At 45.2% G+C, this 18,678-nt stretch overlaps 1 protein-coding gene across 4 annotated transcripts in view; it reads left to right on the forward strand.

Moving 5' to 3' along the window:
- The window catches only part of PLA2G4A (phospholipase A2 group IVA), a 70,081-nt gene that overhangs the window by 4,891 nt on the left and 46,512 nt on the right, over nucleotides 1–18,678 (forward strand). For 2 of the 4 annotated variants that reach the window (XM_083868125.1, XM_083868126.1), the window contains exons 2-4: nucleotides 10,856–10,958; nucleotides 11,116–11,254; nucleotides 17,510–17,591. In XM_083868125.1, coding sequence (XP_083724251.1) covers nucleotides 11,222–11,254; nucleotides 17,510–17,591 — 115 coding nt within the window. In that variant the 5' untranslated portion in view covers nucleotides 10,856–10,958; nucleotides 11,116–11,221. Of the gene's footprint in view, nucleotides 1–4,070; nucleotides 4,090–10,855; nucleotides 10,959–11,115; nucleotides 11,255–17,509; nucleotides 17,592–18,678 lie in introns of those variants that run through there. The other 2 variants (XM_083868127.1, XM_083868128.1) reach the window with 2 other exon arrangements.

Raw genomic sequence — 18,678 nt, forward strand, 5'->3', positions numbered from 1 at the left:
CACTTTGCATGCGCCATCCCAAAAACTGTGCCTTTGGACCTCACATGCAAAACTGGAGCTCTATGCAAAGCCAGCAGCTGCTGCCTGATCTGGCAGTTCTGGAAGAAACAACATAAAACTACATTTTAGGGAGGAGGTGGTTGTAGACTGTGGAATGTGACTAAATAGAAACTTTCTGGTTGATACTCCTGTGTTCTGTTTTTCAAAACTAGTCTATAATGGAGAATTTTAAAAGACTTTTGAGGCACATCTGTTCTTTATTTTGATCAGTATCAGTGTGTGTTTAAGTGAACGTTGCAATGGTGACCATCTCTCGTCCTAGACCATTTCTATAAAATACAGAACTAACTATTCATGTGCTGCTGTTCTGTTTGAATCCTTTTCCTCCTTAATCCAAGCAGAGTGGATAATGAATTTCTAACCATAGCACTGGCTGTAACGCCCCTTTATCTCCTGATAAAGGCATGACTCTGTAATTTTCACAAACCTGGTGGTTTTGGACTGTTGTATTGTGAAGAAAAAGGGGTTTTCCCCATGTAACCAAAGCCCTACAGTTGTGACCTGAGGACAGTGTTGGTGAAAAACCTGACACAAATGGGAACAGGAGCCTGTACAGCATCTAAGAGGAGGGTGCTGGGAAGCAGGTCCTGGCTCTCCTTAAATCCAGAGTATCTTTATGAGTGTGTGTGTTTGTTTCACTGATGATACTCTCAGACTCTCTGCTGTTCCCAGGCACTGTAAAGTTCCCGTAGGGAGCTGCTGTGAAGCCTGTGCTGATGGTAATGAGAACCACCTCTTTGCTAATGGCAAAGCCTGCCAACATCTTGCATTTCTCTGGCATTTTCCACATGTCCACACAGGCTTTCTTAGTGAGTGATTACAGTCAGCTTCCAAGTGTTATTTGCTTTTTATACTTAAATTCCTTTTTCCAAGAATCCCAAATTCATTAACTCAGTGTGCTATTCAGTGAGCTCTTCAACTCCCTTGTGGCCTGTAGAATGAAGGTTGCATTTTTATAAGGGTGTTTTTGATATAGAGAAAATTATATTGGATATTAGGAAGAAATCCTTCCCTGTGAGGGTGGGAAGGCCCTGGCACAGGGTGTCCTGGGAAGCTGTGGCTGCCCCATCCCTGGAAGTGTCCAAGGCTGGGTTGAACAGGGCTTAGAGCCACCTGGAGTAGTGGAAGGTGTCCCTGCCCATGGCACAGGATGGCACTGGATGAGCTTTAAGGTCACTTCAAACCTTCTATGATTCTGTGAAATTAAATAGCTTCTTCTAGGCATTAAGTCAGATCTGAGTCACAATCACCATCTGAAAGGAATGGTGTGGGCAGGGCAAGGTTCTTCCCCAGCTGAGTGACCTTTCCTGGCCACTTAGTGGCTGTTTTCATTTAAGTTTAGAGTATAAGTGGAGTTAAACTCTCCCCCAAAGAGTTTTATTTAAACTGATCTAGTTCTCTTATAACAACTTTGTGCTTTGAGAAATTGACATTTTCTTCATGAAAAGCCTTCTTGAAAAGTGCTCAGGCACCTGCACTATGTAATCTCTGCCCTGTAACGTGTCAGTCATTTCCCTTTCACCACAGAGCCAACTCATCCATGCTGAGAGAGAGTTTGAGTTGGCAGAGGAGGTAGTAAGCCCTTGGTGTCTTAAGAAATAGTTAAATTAGAAGCTTAGGTAGTTTGGTAAGAGACTAGTCATAGTTCATTTAAGTTTCCTGAACCAATCCTCTGTGCCTCAGAGAGGAGCATGAAAGTCCCCCTTGTGTCCCAGATTTTGCAAAGCTCTTTTAACAAGGGGATATGTAAATTTGGGGTTTCTCCCTCTTTTTGACTGCTGTCCTTTTACTTTTGAAGTCATTGTTTGTGGTTCCTTAGTGACTGAGAGTTATTGTATCCCATTCCTGAAGGCCATGTTTAAGTTGCTGTGTTTTTATGGGTTTTGTTACTTGTGTGGGGTTTTTCTGCTTTGTGTAACCACTGATGGAATAAACCTCCTGATACTGGTAGAATCACATCACAGTAAAGAGAATTTTTTTTTTTTTTGCTTATGATGGAGAAAACTTTCCAAGAACTGTATAAAGATGTTACTTTCAGTTTTAATCCATCTCCAAAGCCTTAGTTGGCAATGTTGGACATTTGTTTATAGTGGCTTCAGTCCTTCCCTTCATCCTCTTAGGGCTTGGCTGTGTGTCTGTGTGGATAACTGTTATCTAAAAATGAAGTGGCACCTGATTCAAAGCTTTCTTCCTAAATCAGCAGGGGTGGCACTGCAGCTCATGCCACAGCTCGGTGTTTTCACTGTTGGCACTCTGAATCTGTCTGAAATGGTGGGGCAGAAAACGGAAGCTTTTGGAAAAAAGCAGGAGCAGGGCCTTGTTGGCAGGGCAGGGCTGGCAGAGCTGCCCAGGGAACAGAGAACTTGGGGAAGTTGTGAGTGCCACGGCACAGAAAGAGGAAGGAGCTCAGGCAGGGGCAGTGAGATGCCTGTCCCAGTGTGGTCTTTGAGCAGGAAGGTGCCACTGCTCACCCTTTCCAGTAGGACAGGAGGGTGGAGGAGAGCCCAGCCAAGTCTTCTTGAAAATCAAACCTGCTGTGTAAATGCTTTGCCAGGATGAGTTTGCCTTCAAACACAAGCTGGCAGCTCAGGAGCCTCTTGCTCCTGAGAGGTTGTGGCTGCCCCATCCCTGGAAACATCCAAGACCAGTGGGGCTTGGAGCAGCCTGGGATAGTGAGTGGCATTCCTGTGGGTGGAATGAGATGGTCTTTAAGGCCCATTCCAACCCTGACCAGTCTGGGATTCTGTGTAACAGCTCAGATCCAGGGCTGAAGGTCTGCTTGGCCAGGCCTGGCTGTGTGGAGCCAGGTGGGGCTTGCTCCAGGTCTGGCTTTGTTCAGCAGCCAAGGCTTGGATACGAGACAAAGTTCACTGCTATGGAAGTACTTAATTTCTCCTCTCAAAAATATAATGTATGTGTCGGGCATGTCTATGTCTGTGTCTGTGTGTAAAACATATATTTATGTTACTTACTCAGACTCCAACTTGTCAATAGCCATGAAATATTTCCATATAAATTTTCCTCTCAGCATTTAAAGAGGCTGAAAAATGTTAGCGTCAGAAGTTTGTTCATGACTACTTTTACTAGAAAGTCCAGACAGATTTCCTTGAGTCACTCCAACTTTGTCATGCTTTAAGCGCTGTGACCAGAGACCAAAGGAAGTGCTGCACAATTGTCCCCTTGGCTGCAGACAGTGACCAGAGCTCGTGTTTGGAGTGAGGAGCCCCAAACCAGAAAGTTGAGTCACATTGTGCAGACATGACGAGCGGGAGATGACAAAACACACCTTGTGTGTGCAGTCCTTCCTCCAGCCTGGCAGTGCCAGCAGCCTGCCTGGGGCTACAGCCTGTGCCAAAATGCCAGAAAATCCCCAAAATTGACACCAATTGAACTGAAAAAGAATGAAGAATATATTGAAAGCAAATACTGACCTTATGTTCAGCTAAATTTGTTTTACATGCATTACCTGACCAGAAGCTAGCTGTTAAATTTTACCAGCTCATTCCATTTTTAGCTGTTTTTGTTGAGTTTTTGTGTGAAACCACTGTATAACTGCAGTGCAGAAGGACTGCCAGCAGCAGTTGAAGCCTGAGTGCATCAGGCACCTTTGCATGTTGGATTCTTCCCCTAAAACCCCATAAATACTTAAATGCAAGCTTATTCTAATGTTTTCCCTAGAGTTTTTGTTTTTCAACCATTCCTACTTTACCACAGGAAAGCAAAAGAAGGGGAATGAAGGCATGGATAAGTTAAAGATAGGTAGAAAACAAACCCTCATGATTTTAATAGAATCTTTAAAAGGCGTTGGCCCAGAAATACTTAGAGTTGGCTGAGCTCAGTGCTGTCCCCAGGGGACAGGGATGGATTTGGAATGAGATTTTTTGGAGGCTGGTTCTTGAGTTCTAAATCATGCAGCAACAGTTCTTTCCACGGTACCAGTGAGGCATCTGGAAGGGCGATCCTGAGGTTTTGGCAGGCAGCACCTCTCGACCACAGAAGAGCAAGTGGAAAGTTTTGCCAATGTTCCAGGTAAGAAGGAAATGCAGGGGAGGTTTTTTTCCTTCCTTTGCCCCCTTCACATGAGCTTTAAAGGAATATAGTCAATAAAAAGCTCTGCTCAGTCAGGTGTTGCAGTTGAGATGTCTATCACTTAATTTTAGGAGCTCTTGCATAAGTGTTTGCATTCCTGGCAAGACTTTGGAAGCTGCCACTGGCAGTGAGTTTTTCCATTTCAGAAAGCCTGGCTCTGGGTACTTGGGACACCCAATATCTCGAAATTCAAAAGTGAGCCTTAAGCTGGCTCCAATACCCTTAAACAAATAATGTCAATACCCTTAAACAAATAATGTCAAACATCCCTGGAAGTGTCCAAGGCCAGATTGGATGGGGCTTGGAGCAATCTGGGCTAGTGGAAGGTGTTCCTGCCCATAGCAGGAGGTGGCACTGGATGAGCTTCAAGGTCCCTTGCAACCCACATCATCCCAGGATGATACGATGGAAAGTTTATTTGTGGAATAACTAGGTTCCAGATTCCTACTGTATAGAAATGTTGGGCATTTTCCCATCTGTTTTTCCTAATTTTACTGTGCTCATAGTAAACTACCTGCGGAGATGATCGTGAAATGACACAAATAATAGGTGGACTTGTGTAATGCATGTATCAGTGACTTCTGATAGTTTTAGGTCTAGATCCTAATTCTTTTTCATGGAACTTCCATCAGATTTTTCACATTCCTCTTTGTTTCTTGGCTTTCTTGCTGGAAAACAAGTGAGCTGCTTCCCACATAAGCCTGACCCACACAGTGGGAATTACTGGTCAGCTGCCTGAGGTTTTCTGACCAGTTTTGAGACTCTGACATCTAAACTCACTGCCTTGTGGCTTTGATTTCTGTACCAAAGGATAGTGATTGTTGCCATTTTTAAAGTGTATTCTTGGCATCTCTCAGCTGAGTTTGTTGTTCCCTCTCAAGACTGTTTTTTATTTCCAGTGCAATTTCAGTTGAAGTAAAACATGATGTTGAGGAACAGTTATTTAAAGGTATTAACTCAAGGGCTCTTTTGTTCCTTGAATAAATGAACTCCTTACTTTGAATTTACTTAGTTCCACTTTGAAATCCCTCGTGAATTCGCCATACAGTGAGTTCACATATGGTGACCTGGGGTTTTCTCATAACCTCACGGGCTGTTGCAGCGAGTGGTTCTTGTTAAGTCTCCTTTGCGTAAGCAGGATAATTGTAACATAAACCATCGTGCCCTGAATCAGTTGCCTCTTCCTCAGACCTGCAGATGCTCTCTGCGGGGAAACTACAGCACGTGGCTGCGTTTTCAGTCCAGGGAACTTCCATGGCCAGTGTGACACAGGTACGGGTATTCAGGCAGAGGTGCTCCTGGCATGAATATTGAATATTCCTTCTTGAATATTCCTGTTGGGGAAGCCATTCCTTGCAGAATGTAAGATAGGAAGGATGTTTGGAATCCAGCCTAATTCAAGTTTAGTAAAGGAACGTGTCTGATGCCTCTGACTCACCGAGCCTTGCCTCCTGTAACATGGAGTGTGGCCTCATAATTTTGCAATTTCTTCCTCACTTTTGGCCTCTAAAGTAGTCTTCAGCACTAGAAAAGGTGAAACTTTACACTGGTGCTGACTGTTGGGACTTTTCCAGAGTTTCAGCCCTGCTAGAGTGTTGTCAGCCCTGCTTCCATGGTTGCTGTGTCACCTAGACTTTCAGTAATTGCTTATAGGCCGACAGGTCATCTTTAAAAAAAGATTCACTATCTTTTCATCTATTACCTCCGCTATAGCAGGAAGTCAAATCTTAAAATCTCCTGTATAGCTACACTGTGTCAACTTCCTTGATAAGCTTCACCCCACAGTGTCCTCCAAAAATGCAGCACAAAGGTTGAACTTTTTTGCCCTTCTGCTCGGAATTCTTCCTCCCACCCATGCTTCCTTAGCAAGGCATGGGGAGAGCAGTCATAGAACTACAGAATCATTGGGATTGGAAAAGGCCTGTGACTGATCCTTGGACATCTCCAGGGATGGGGCCTCCACTATGGGCAGTCTGTCCCGATGTCTGACATCTTGGCTCCTGATGTCCAACCTCACAGCCTGAGGCCGTTCCCTCTCCTCCTGTCCCTGTTCCCTGGAGCAGAGCCCGACCCCCCTGGCTGTCCCCTCCTGTCAGGGAGTTGTGCAGAGCCACAAGGTCCCCCCTGAGCCTCCTTTTCTCCAGGCTGGGCCCCTTTCCCAGCTCCCTCAGCCTCTCCTGGTGCTCCAGACCCTTCCCCAGCTCTGTTCCCTTCCCCAGACCTGCTCCAGCCCCTCGAGGTCTGTCTGGCCATGAGGGCCCAGAACTGGACACAGCACCTGAAGTCCCTCAGCAGGGCCAGCACAGGACACAGCCACTGCCCTGGGCCTGTGGCCACACCAGGGCTGGGACATCCCAGGAGCCCCCTGGTCCACCTGGGCACACCTGGGCTCATTTTTAAGTTCTGTCCCCAACACCTCCAGGGCCTCTTCCAGCTTTCCAGCCACTCTTCCCCTCAGCCTGGAGCTTCAGGGGGTTGGGGTGACCCACGGCCAGGACCCAGCACTTGTCCTTGTTGACCCTCATCCCTTTGGCCTTGGCCCATGGGTCTATTTGGCACATCAGCAGACCATCTACTTTTCCATTTGTGGTGGAAGTGGAGTGATGGGTGCTCTACATGGAGTCAGAGGTAATCCTTCCTTGTGTGGGAAGCCCTAAATTAAGAAATAACATTACAGTGATTTTCCAGGATGCTAGGCAAAGTCATGTAGAAACAGAGTATTTGTTATTTCTGTTATACAATCACAGGATCAATCTAACCAAATAATATGCTGTAACCTGATTTGATAGAAATGGAGGGTGACATTCATACAAAAAGCCTGAGTCATTACTTGGTTATTCTCTACCCCTTATTCTTCTCCTGATAGATTGGAAGTTAATGACTGTGCTGGTGAGTCATGCTTATTATCTTAAAAATCATTTGTGTCTTTGATTTTTTAAGAAGAATTGGACAGCTTGATATAAACAACCTCCCTCTAATGATTTTTCTCACATTTGAGAGGATGTATTCTGGTGATGATATTTATATTGTGTTGTGTTTACTCATTTTCGAGCTTTTCCACATGGTGAGACTAACTCCAGAGTAAGCTTGTGCTCAGCATGGGAAAAATCTCATTATTCTTCTTATTTTTTGACATATCCTGTACAACTAAATTATCTACAGGAATGTACTGAGAATGAAAGTGTTCCCGTAATAATCTCTGTTCATGTATGTGTGTGTGTGTGTAGCTTCTTTTTATGAATTACTCTGTTATTGTTGGTCTTCCAAGACAATAATCCCTTCTCCACTTCAGTCTGTCACATCAAGTATGAGCTGAGATCACAGAAGACTCTTGACTCAAGGAGTGATTGAGCTATCCACTGAGAGCTTGGTACTGATGGTGTCTGAAAGTGTGCCTAGCAATTAAACATTCTTTCAGATGTTTCTGAAAGATGCCATAACAGAAGTAGAGTTCACTTTTGGGTGAAAGTGAGATTTATGCACTTAGGGAAAGGCTGGCTCTCCATGACACAGTCAGGCTAAACTGTGGCTCGTTTGCTGTGTAATTTGTAAACTTGGACAGTGAGCAATGAAACAATGAGACTCAGAGGGTCATGGAATGATTTGGGTTGGAAGGGACCTTAATGCCCTTCCCTGCCCTGGGGAGGGATACTTTCCCAGGTTGCTCCAAGCCCTGTCCAGCCTGGCCTTGGACATTTCCAGGAATCCAGGGGCAGCTGCAGCTTCTCTGGGCACTCTGTTCCATGGCCCTACCACCCTCAGATGAAAGAATATCTCCTGTATGTCGAACTGAAATTTCCCCTCAGTCAGCTCAAAGCCATTCCCCCTTGTCCTGTCACTACAGTTTCTGATGCAGAGTCCCCCTCTGGCTTCCTTGGCCCTTTCATATCCTGAAAGGCTGCTGGAAGGTCTCCACACAATCCTCTGTTCTTCAGTTAACTTAATTTCTTCTCTGATTACCTATAATATACAGTTACACGGTCTGGCCAGCTTAGTTAATGTTGGTGGTGCTGCCTGTGAGGTGCTTTTCCTTTAGGAAGGAATGCTGTCAGCCCCAGCAAACAGCACAGTCACAGATGGTGTGATACCAGCAGATATCAGGGAAACAAAACAATCTGTGTTGGTAATATCAGTGTCCTTGAAGATGTGTTCAGAGGCGCTGCTTCCCCTGCATCTGCCAGGGGTGGGGCTCACCAGCTCCAGCTCAAGTGCAGGACTTTGTGTGTGCTTGTGACACAGCCCTGAATTAGTTAGGATCAGCCTGGGGAAGAGGAGGCTGAGGGCAGAGCTCACTGGGAGCTGCAGCTCCTCCTGAGGGCAGCTCCAGTCTCTGTTCCCTGTGACCAGGGACAGCACCCAGGGAATGGCTGGAGCTGGGCAGAGGAGGGTTTTCCTGGATACCAGGAAAAGGTTCTTCTCCAGAGGGTGCTGGCACTGCCCAGGGCAAGGGTACAGCCCCAAGGCTGCCAAAGCTCCAGGAGTGTTTGGACAATGCTCCCAGGGTGGGATTGTTGGGGTGTCTGGGAAAGGCCAGGGATCAGACTGGATGATCCTTGGGGGTCCCTTCCCACTCAGGATATTCTGTGATTCCATGAAAACTTTTCCATTAGGCTCTGTGGGATGGCCCGTGTGTAGGGGAAGTGTTAAGCAAGATAATTTTGGGATCACAGCTTTATTTGCTGCAGATGTTTGCAGTAAACATTCTTGAAGACTTTCTTCATGGCTCTTGATGAGTGCAATCAGGATTTCCTGCTAGTGCTGTATTTGGCTCCTCTGCCACACTACGATTTTTAGCTCTAGAAATCTCTTTGTGTGCTTTACCCAAACTCCATGGGTAATGTAGTGCGAGCTTCCAGAGGGTGTGGTGTAATTAATTGATTTGAATTAAATCCACTGTAAGGGATTAAGTATTCAAGTCACTTAAACATCTGCTTTCTCTTGAGGTGTCCTGCTGGCTCTGGGAAGAGCATGGACATCTGCCCCTCTGCCAGCCCTGGGCCCCTGAAATGGCACTGGAGCCTGTTCTTGGGTAACTGCCTGTGTTTATCACATCCTGAGAGACTCTGATTAGCACAGCAAGCCAGGAGCTCCCATTTGGAGTAACATGGCACGGGCAGAGCTGAGGTGTGCAGTGCTGGTGGCTGGAGCCGCGTGGGATCCCGGGGTTTGTGTGTGAGGTCTCCTGCTCCTGGCCCTGCTGTCCCTGCTGAGGGCCCTGCCCGTGGCCTGCGCTCTGCGCGGGTGTTGGGATGAAGTTGTTGATGACGTGGTTGCATTTTTGTCTATCTGCATGATCCTTGCCTCATCCAGCATGGGGGCAGATGGCGCTTGGGGACTCGTCCTGGCCCTGCAGCCAAAGAGGCTGTTGTCTGCAGCACCAGGGACGCGCTTCCTGCAGATGTTGAAACAAATGAGGCGGGGGGTTGTAGGGGGAGAGAGCATGATCTCATGTCTGAACCATTAAGGGATCATCTGGGGAACTGGAACTCTGCCTTTAGGATGCAGGACATTAACTCGAACCAGGCTTTTCGCCCTGGGTCTAACCTGTTCTCTTATTTCCCCAGACAGAGCAGTATCCTTGGCTTGGTTTTATGGATCCTCTCAAAGTGAGCATGGTAGTTGGCTGTGCACTTGGGAGAAATGAGTATTTTCTGGTTTTACAAATTTTCTCTCCATTATGGTGATTGGGTAGCTCCTGCTGTTCCCTTTCCTGGATTGCCTTCCAACATGGCAGCAGTTCCTCCGGAAATGATACAGCTGGGCACGTTTACCATGCTTCTCCGATGTTGAAGTCTTTCTTATTCACATTTCCTCAGATAAAAATGATTAAATAAACCCAGGGTGATTCCCAGCCTCAAACTATTGTTAGGGCTGACAGGAAAGGGTGATCAGGCATGAACAGGGAAGTGATGGAATCGCTGTCTCTGGAAGCATTCAGAAAATGTGTGGGATATTGGGACATGGTTTAGTGATGGACCGGGCAGTGCTGGATTAATGGTTGGACTTGATGATCTTGGAGGGCTTATCCAGCCTTAATGATTCAGTGATTAAAGAAAGGACATTATAATGTTCTAGTGATTGTAATGAAACTATTTTTTTTATTGTCGTGCCTTCATGTGGTTGCTCAGGAGCAAAGGTTTGGGAGTGACATAAATCATCGTTTAGGGCTTATCCTGCCATTTCAAGATTGAGCATTAGGAAGCATTCCCTTGAGACCAAACCCCACATGGTGCTTCACTTCTTTTCACTTTGAAATTTCTGCTGATGGTTCAGGTCTGACCATGGTCCAGCTGGATGTGAGAACTGATCCTGTCCAGGAGTTCCCAGGGTTTTTTAGAGATGCAGAAAGGAATAACCTCTGTTACTTTGATGGTTGAAAACAGTTCTGACTTTGAGGGCCTCTGGTGGCCCCTGATCGTCCAGAGTGCTCAGAAAGCAGTGGCCTATGGAGAGCCTGTTGAAGAGCCATGAAGTCCTGGTTTGCAATTTGCCCTTCCAAACCTCTGGAATATCCCCAGGCATCTGGGGTTGGCTGGGAAGTTGCATACAGCTCCAGCTGGAATTCCCTTCCTGGAGTTACAGAGGGCAGTATTGCTGCTCCAGCAGAGCCCACAGTCCTAACTAGGAGTGTAATGTGTGGAAGCATAAATACTGCAATATATTTAGGGGATAAATATAATTCCTCTCTTCTTTTGTTTATCTGCAGAGCTGCAAGAAACACTGGGATGACTGGAATTTAAGACACTTGATTCCCGCTCTTACCCTGAAGTAGAGGAAATAAGTACGAGACATTTCTCCAGCTCAGGCAGGTAAATATCTGTATCTCCATAGCTTAAGGGAAAATAAATTCTTCTAAACAAATGAATTGTGGGAACCTTCCTAAAGAGTAGGAACTGATTTGCTCTGTAAAATATATTTTAAAAGTTAGAGATGAATTTTAATTATATCTTCTTTTTTATTTATTAGTTAAAGGACCTTTCATACTGAACTCTGCTCTGAAAAAAGGGGAAGCCTCTCCTGTGTGGGATTGAAATAGATACTTGGCAGTTGCTTTGAATAAATTAAGGCAAAAATGTCTATCATAGATCCTTATCAACACATTGTGGTAAGTAGCACTGAATTTTATGTATATCTTATATATACACCATCTTCTCTGATATACACTGTCTCATATAATGACTTCCCTGCTGGAAGTTACTCTAGATAAGCACATAACATTCGAGTTGTTACTATTTCCTACAAGAAATGATAGGTGTGTCTAGCTTTCTTACTTATAGTGCAGTTTGGGGTAGGGGGTGGGGTTTGTACTCTTCTCCTTTTCATTAGTATGAATGGAGGGAGAAGTTGACAATTTGGGATATTTAGGTCTTAAACTGGTGTATATCACTAATGTTGGTTCAAAGAGAATCCTCAAAATACATCGTGCAAACTGTGAATGAGATGATCTGTGCCACTCAGCAGCACTCTGTTCCCCTGCTCCTCTCCTCCTGCTTTATTCCAGTGTTCCTGCTGCATCCTTGTCCCAGGTGTCACTCATTTGGGATGGCAGTGATCCAGTGGATCCTGCTGAATGAGCAAAAAATTGGTTTAATATAAAAAAAGACAAAAATTTCTAAGGGAGAAATCCTTCCTTGTGAGAGTGGGGAGGCCCTGGCACAGGGTGCCCAGAGAAGCTGTGGCTGCTCCTGGATCCCTGGAAGTGTCCAAGGCCAGGCTGGACAGGGCTTGGAGCAACATGGGATTATGGAAGGTGTCCCTGCCCGTGGCAGAGGGTGGCACTGGATGGGTGTCAAGGTCCCTCCCAACACAAACCATTCTGGGATTCCATGGAAGGATTAGAAAACCTGTTCTGTGCTGTTGGAGCTGGCCCAAGGGGGGGAGGGTTTAGCCCGTGGAAGTGTAGAAGCAGGAACAAGGGAAGGAGGAGGGAAATGGGAGCAGAACTGCCCTTTGTGGAGTGAGCCTGTGGCTCAGCAGCCTCTGAATGCAGCTGTGCTGGAAGTGAGTTTCCAAAGCAAACACTGTAATAGCAATTCCTGCCCGAGCCAAAATCTGGAGCCACAGTGGGTGTGTTCTTATCAGGGGTTCTCGTAACAGCGCCAGGCTGGCAGCAGCAGCAGTGAGGTGTCCCAGCGATAGCTGCCCCATACTTGTCACAGTGTTTTACTTTGACATGGCTAAAAATACTCCCTGTGCTTCCTAGAAGCGATCTCTTATCAACCCTGTGGTTTGTGCCCCATGCACTCACATCCTTCCATGCCAGTGTGCAGCCAGCAGATGTCTAACGGGCTTTTACTCCTCCAGAGTCCTGTGAACTGCTGGGAGGGAGGACAAAGCTCAGGGTGATGTCTGTGTTAAAACAATACCGACTTAAATCCTTTCAGCATCAGTGCCCTCTCCTGGATGGATTGCTTGGAATGATCTGTACCTTTATGGGAGAGGTCTCTGAGGCACTCGGTTATATGACATTAAATCAGTTACATAAAAGGACTTTTTGATACCAAAAATCAACAAAATGGAGCTGTCCTACATATATAGTACATTGAATAAAAAGTGTGTATAGTAAATGTAGTTACAGCTCCCTGGGAATGCTGAACTGTTGCTGTGGGAATGTTGCTAATTCCAGAATCAACACTGTTCGTGCAAGAGCTGATCCTTTAAATGCTTGGAAAGTGAATGCAAATCTTTGAAGTTTTTAATTTGAAAACTGGAATCCCATTGAAATTTTGAACTGTCATGGCCAGCAGGCTCACGTCAATGCAAAAATCTTGGATTTAAATGATATATGGCATTAAATTACTCAAAAGGATTCTGCATTTTCCAGAAGTCCTTGTGCTGCCAGTTGTGCTGGTTTTTTTTTTTTTTTTTTTTTTTTTTTTTTTTTTTTTTTTTTTCTTTTTTTCTCATTTTATGAAAGACTCTGAGGTATAAATTAAGATGTTTGGAAAGCTGCTGCAGGTGCAGACAGAACTGACTATTCCAAAAATGCAAAGAATTAAAGTGTATAATAGATCTTCATTTACTTTGATACAGGGGATAAATATTACAACAATGGAAAAAAGCACTTCAAGATAAAATTTATGTGTAGGCACATAAACATATGTAATACCCTGTGAAAGAAGAGCATGAACTCCATGAAAATCAATTACTTAAGTAAGCAGGCAAATAATTTCATTTGTCCAGCCCCATTGTTAGCTCAAGTGTCCTTAACATGAAGGAAGTAAACCTATTTTTAATACTTGTGCAGTTTGCCTGTGCCAGAGCTTCCTGCTTGCCTGGCACACGGAATGGCCATGTCCTGGTGGAGCTGTGACTCAGCATTCTGGAATATGACAAATGTGATGTTGGGCACATGCAAATCCCTGCTTTTCTGGGCACGTCCGGAAGGGCGGCAGGCAAAACCCGCCTGCCTTACGGGAGATCTGGGGCTCTGGCCCAGCCCCTGGTGGGAGGGGGTGGTGTTTGTGTGCCCACAAATGCAGGGGCATCCAAAAGAGAGCAAAGCAGATAATTAGGGAAATTTTACTGAGGGGAAGAAAAGCATTCAAAGGTGAGAGAGGAACGAAGGAGGCGGGGAGAGCTCAGATGAGGTGTGGAAACAGGAGATGCTGAACCGTGGCTGTGCAGCCATGGAAAACCTTGTGGATTGAACAGTGAACACTGTCCACCTCAGTTTCCATAACTCAGAAAACCCAAATTCAGACATGGCATGGTGAAAACTTTTTGGTTTTTTCTCCTTTCCTCTCTAAATCTGTGGAGAAAGAGGAAGTGAAATGAAGCACATGTGTAAAGCGAGGTCACTTTGGGAGGTGTATTTTAGTTTTTTAAATCCATAGAATCCCAAAACAGATTGAGTTGGACGGGGCCTTAAAGCCCATCCCACCTCACTACCATGGGCAGGGACACCTTGCACTGGATGTAATAGTGAGCTTTTGAAATTTTAACCTGTCCTAGATTTTTAAAGGAATGTAGATGTTGCTCCTCTCAGTGTTGCAACATTTAAGTGATTTATTTACAATCATGTGTTTTTCAGAAGTACTTGAGGGATTTGTACTGATTTTTATCAAGACTTAAGGTGAACATAAGTCACTTGAGAAAATGCAGCTTAGTCATCTAAACTAGCAAGGGCTGGATTTGTAAAGACATTCAGAGTCAATACATTTCTCATGGTGTTTTCAGGGGCCTTCTTCAGAACTCCTTCTGAAAAACGAATAAAAAGCATTGCTTCTGAAATATGGACATTTTGGCCTTTTGATCTCCTTAAAAACTGGACCCTAAGTGGAAAATTGCCCTAATTTCCGCTTGCACTTAATTTACATGAAAAAACATTTATTTTGGTGTAAGAAGAGATCTAGACTTTTGAGCTTCCTGTATGTATCCATGTATTTATTTATTTTTTTTTTTTTTAATAAGAGGGAGATTGTTTATTTCAGTAGTGGCAAATTTCCTCCAAGTTTATGATTATGGCCAAATATTAATAACTGTGTATAACTGTAATCCTCAGTGTGTTGTTTTGGATGAGGCACAGGGAAAGAAGATACTGCTTTTCTGTTTTGCCAGGCCTCTGTGTTCTCACATGCCTTTCAGAGGATCCCAGTCTTAAACCAGACTTAATTTTCTTGGCATTACAACAGCTGGAATGATGGGGGTTGCTGCTTAAGTCAATAAAAAGCAATTTTTGTGATGGCATTAGTAAAACTTGTAATAGAAATAGTGGTGATCTCTGTGCTGTTGGGAAGAGAGCAAACTGGTAAGTGGTGGCTTGGCCTTGCTTTGATGGTAGGCATATGAATTTAGGCATATGAGTTTAGGCATATGGGAGATTCAAGCAAAATACTTCACAGAGTGCTTGTTGTCAGGGAGCATCGTGTGGTATCCCCCTTTTCCAGCCAGAGCTGTGGGACATCAGAACTGCACATGAATTTCACCTATCAGCTGAGAACTAAACCCAGCATGCCCATGTGCCATCCTTGTCACTTAATAACTCCTCTTCACTGTTCAATGCTCAGAGATCTTTGATTTGTGGCCTCCAGTGAGAACAAGCTCTTTCTTGACAGCTGAGAAAAAGGAGGAGGGTGGTGTGTTTGTACTTTGGGCTGTTTCTTTTAATTGCAAGGTTGGATATGACAAAGGAAATGCTTCAGTCTGTATGAAGAAACAGGCCAGTTGTGAAACCAACTTCATCAATCTGACATACTTGGGAGATAATACAATAGGGAGATAATAAAGCAGACATTTGAGCATTTTCAGACTGCAAACTGAAAATAGGGGGCAGTGAGAGCTGGGGGTTTCTGGAGAGTAAGAGCTCGTGAAAGTTCTTGGGGCAGGGTAAGTGACAGAGCTGGAGTGACTTCACATAGTCGTGTTCCCAGCACTTCCCAGTTACCCACGAAAATCCCCATTTACCCCACTGTGAGGGAAAACTCTGGAGGTCTTTCTGCCCTGTGGCAGAGGCAGAAATTTGTTCAGGGAGAAGTCACATCCTCCTTCCTGTTCATCCATCTTAGCTGCAGTGCAGAAAGTGATGGATGTCATTCAGTCATATAGCTTCATGTCAGCCCATGGAAGGCTGTTAAATAGGTGTTGCTTCTTAGGAACTCTGGATTCCCACAGCTGAACCCTCTCTGCTGGGTTTCGAGGTGAGCAACATCCCGCTGGGAGTATTGGGAAGAGTCTGAATTCCCCGTTTCCTGGGTTGCTGAACCACTTGCTGTGCCATGACGGTTTCAGTGCACCACAGTTTCCCCCTGCCTGCTCACTTGGTCTTGGATGCAGATAACTCCTGTGGCTGCCAGGGGAAAATTCCAGAGGCAGGCAGACAGTCCTGGCCGGAGCCTCCAGCAGCTGGCAGAGCATGGGGGTGGTTACAGCCAGATAAAGCTGATAAACTCAGTGTCTGGGTCAGGCAGTGGCTGCAGTGAAGTCACCCCTTGTATTGCTGTGGGCATTTTCTCCTGGAGCCTTTGCCATGGGGACGTGGCTGTGTCTTCACACACCTCAGACTTCTGCAGGAGTTGAGCTGGTACCGCTGGAGGTGCTTTTTAATGAGTCCTGACTCAAATGTCACTTAAGCACTCACAAGTCACTTTTGCTGTCTTTAGAAGATTAGTTTTGGCTTTCCTTTTTTTTTTGAGAAAATGGCATGTAACCTTTAAGATATTGACTTTTTTCTTTATTCGTATGAGAGGGGTCCAGTTTGGCTCAGGTCTCTGGGTCTGAGCTGTAGACACAAAATAAGGAGGATTGGCTGAAACAACCAATTCTGAAAAAAAAAGAAAAAATAGAAAGTATCCAGATAAAAAAATAGCAGGAAAGTACCAGGCAGAGCCTGAATAAGCATGTCCCATAGCAAAGGTATTGTCTATGATTTTAAATTAATTTCACTGAATTTCCTGGCAGTGGCCTTCTCCCTGGTTGTTTTGGTCCCAGTGACTGATAGGCTGTGTTTATTTTAATGTCCTTCACAAGGTTGGTGGGTGGTTAGGAAAAGATAGAAAATATACAATTGTGAGACCTGATCCTGGCTTTAATACCTCACATTTCCTCCCAATCTCTGTGTCTCTGTAAAGTCAGTATTGGCTGCGCTGCTGTCTGCACTGGTGATTCTCAGTGGTATCCAGCAGGTTGGTCAAACTCAGGGCTATGTAGATAAAGCTGACTTGGTGACCTCTTTTTATTAAGGCTTTTACTTTTTGTTTCTTAAATTCACATCTTTTCCTACTTCCCTGGTTTGTTGAGGACACACCTGCTCCTAGGCAGGCAGCTCCTGCTGTGTGTTTGGGCTTTGCAGGAAACAGGAACCTCCAGAAAGTGCATGAAATGTGCTGCTGACTGTTTTAACAGCTTGTTTTGCACCTTCCTTAGATTGTCTTGAGGCTGCTTTCACACTGAATATTGATGTGTACTAGAAGGTACAGCACTAAATCCACCCCTTCTGTGTGCAGTGTGCATTTATCTGCTCCAGAACACAGACTTTGAAGTAATTCCTGCCATTCTTTTTAGCAAGGGAAGGCAATTACCAAGACAAGCTGTAAAATAGCCCATTTTTATTTTTCTCTTGCCGTACTCAGTGGTTCCTGCCTGACTAAATGCCTTGGAGCAGGTTCTGTGGTGAGGGGGAGTGTTGTTGGTTGAGATTAGTAGGTGTGGCTGCAGGAAAATCCAGCAGCCCCAGTGCAGGTACCTCTTGGTAAAGCTCCAGGGTGCAGTTCAGCTTTAGGATGCTCTACCCAGTATGAGTTTCCCTTATGTTTTGACTTGGTGATTTCTCTCTCTCTGTTTTTGGACAAAATGAAACCTTATTTCGATAGAGTGTTTTTTTGTTCTGGAGTTTAATCACCTCTCACTCTCTGACTTTCAGGTGGAACACCAATACTCACACATATTCACTGTGACAGTAAGGAAAGCCACCAATGTCACCAAAGGAGCCATTGGTGACATGCGTGAGTATCTCTCTATTTTGCCTTTCTCCTATGAGCTTGTTGCCGTGGGCAGGGGGAGCTGGTGACTCTTTGTGCATTAAATGGGGGTTAGTGGGCTGGTGGTGGGTTCCTGTCTGTCTTGTTAAAGCCTGGGCAGCGTCCCCGTGTCACTGCTCACTCTCGCTCAGAGGGCAGACCTGCCGCTCCTTCTTTCCATTGATCCACAAGGGCTGAGTGAGTTGTAAACGATTTGCCTACAAGCCAGCAACACCTACAATTAGCTTTTTGGCTCAGTCAGAAGTGCTATGTGAGTACAGTGAAACTGGAAGTTGCTGCCACCTCACAGGGCTGTGGTTTGGTGGAGGAAAGAAAGAGCCCAGAGCTCTGCTGAGTCAGTGCAGAAAGCAGAAAAAATGTAAGGCCATTAAAAAAAAAAAACACCCAAATGGGTCAGCAGATCTTGTGGTGGGGAGATGGATGACACCAGCACTTCTTCCTCTTTCTGGGAGGCTGCTGAGCCTCTGGACTTCACAGCTGAATAGGAAACCACTAGGAAGAACTCTGCTCTGCTTTTAAGGAGGGAAGAGGGAGTATTGGCTGAATCTGCAAAAAGAATATTCTTGCTTCCTTGGGTCTGTCTGCTTTGCTGCCAGGCCATTTCTCCCTTTTCCCAGTGCTGCCCAAGGCCTGCAGGCTGGGGCAAGGGGGGATGACTGTGACCCTTGGCTCCTGCTCTCTCATGAAGCTGATTGGACATATAAGTGTTTCCCAACTCCTGGAAACTACTTTTGGGTCAAACTACAGCAGCTGCTCTGACCCACAGCTTTGCTTCGGGTGGTTTTCATAACTGAAGTCCAGTGTTGATGCTAAAATTGCAGGAGGGTTACGTGAGAGGGGAATATTCAACAGACACAAGTATAAGGGAAGAGAGGGGGAAGCCCTGGCAAAGGGGAAAGGAGGAAATTGAGAGTCTGTATCCCCTGTGGGGTAAGGAGCATACAGAGAAGATGGTGGTGGGTGTGTGCATGTATACAGATATATATAAATTCGTATCTATGTAGGCTTTAAATAAGAAGACCTCAGGAAAAGTGCTAGAAGAGTGGAACAA

This window comes from Zosterops lateralis (assembly GCF_965231275.1).
Source record: "Zosterops lateralis genome assembly, chromosome: 9".
NCBI classification, from domain to species: Eukaryota; Metazoa; Chordata; class Aves; order Passeriformes; family Zosteropidae; genus Zosterops; species Zosterops lateralis.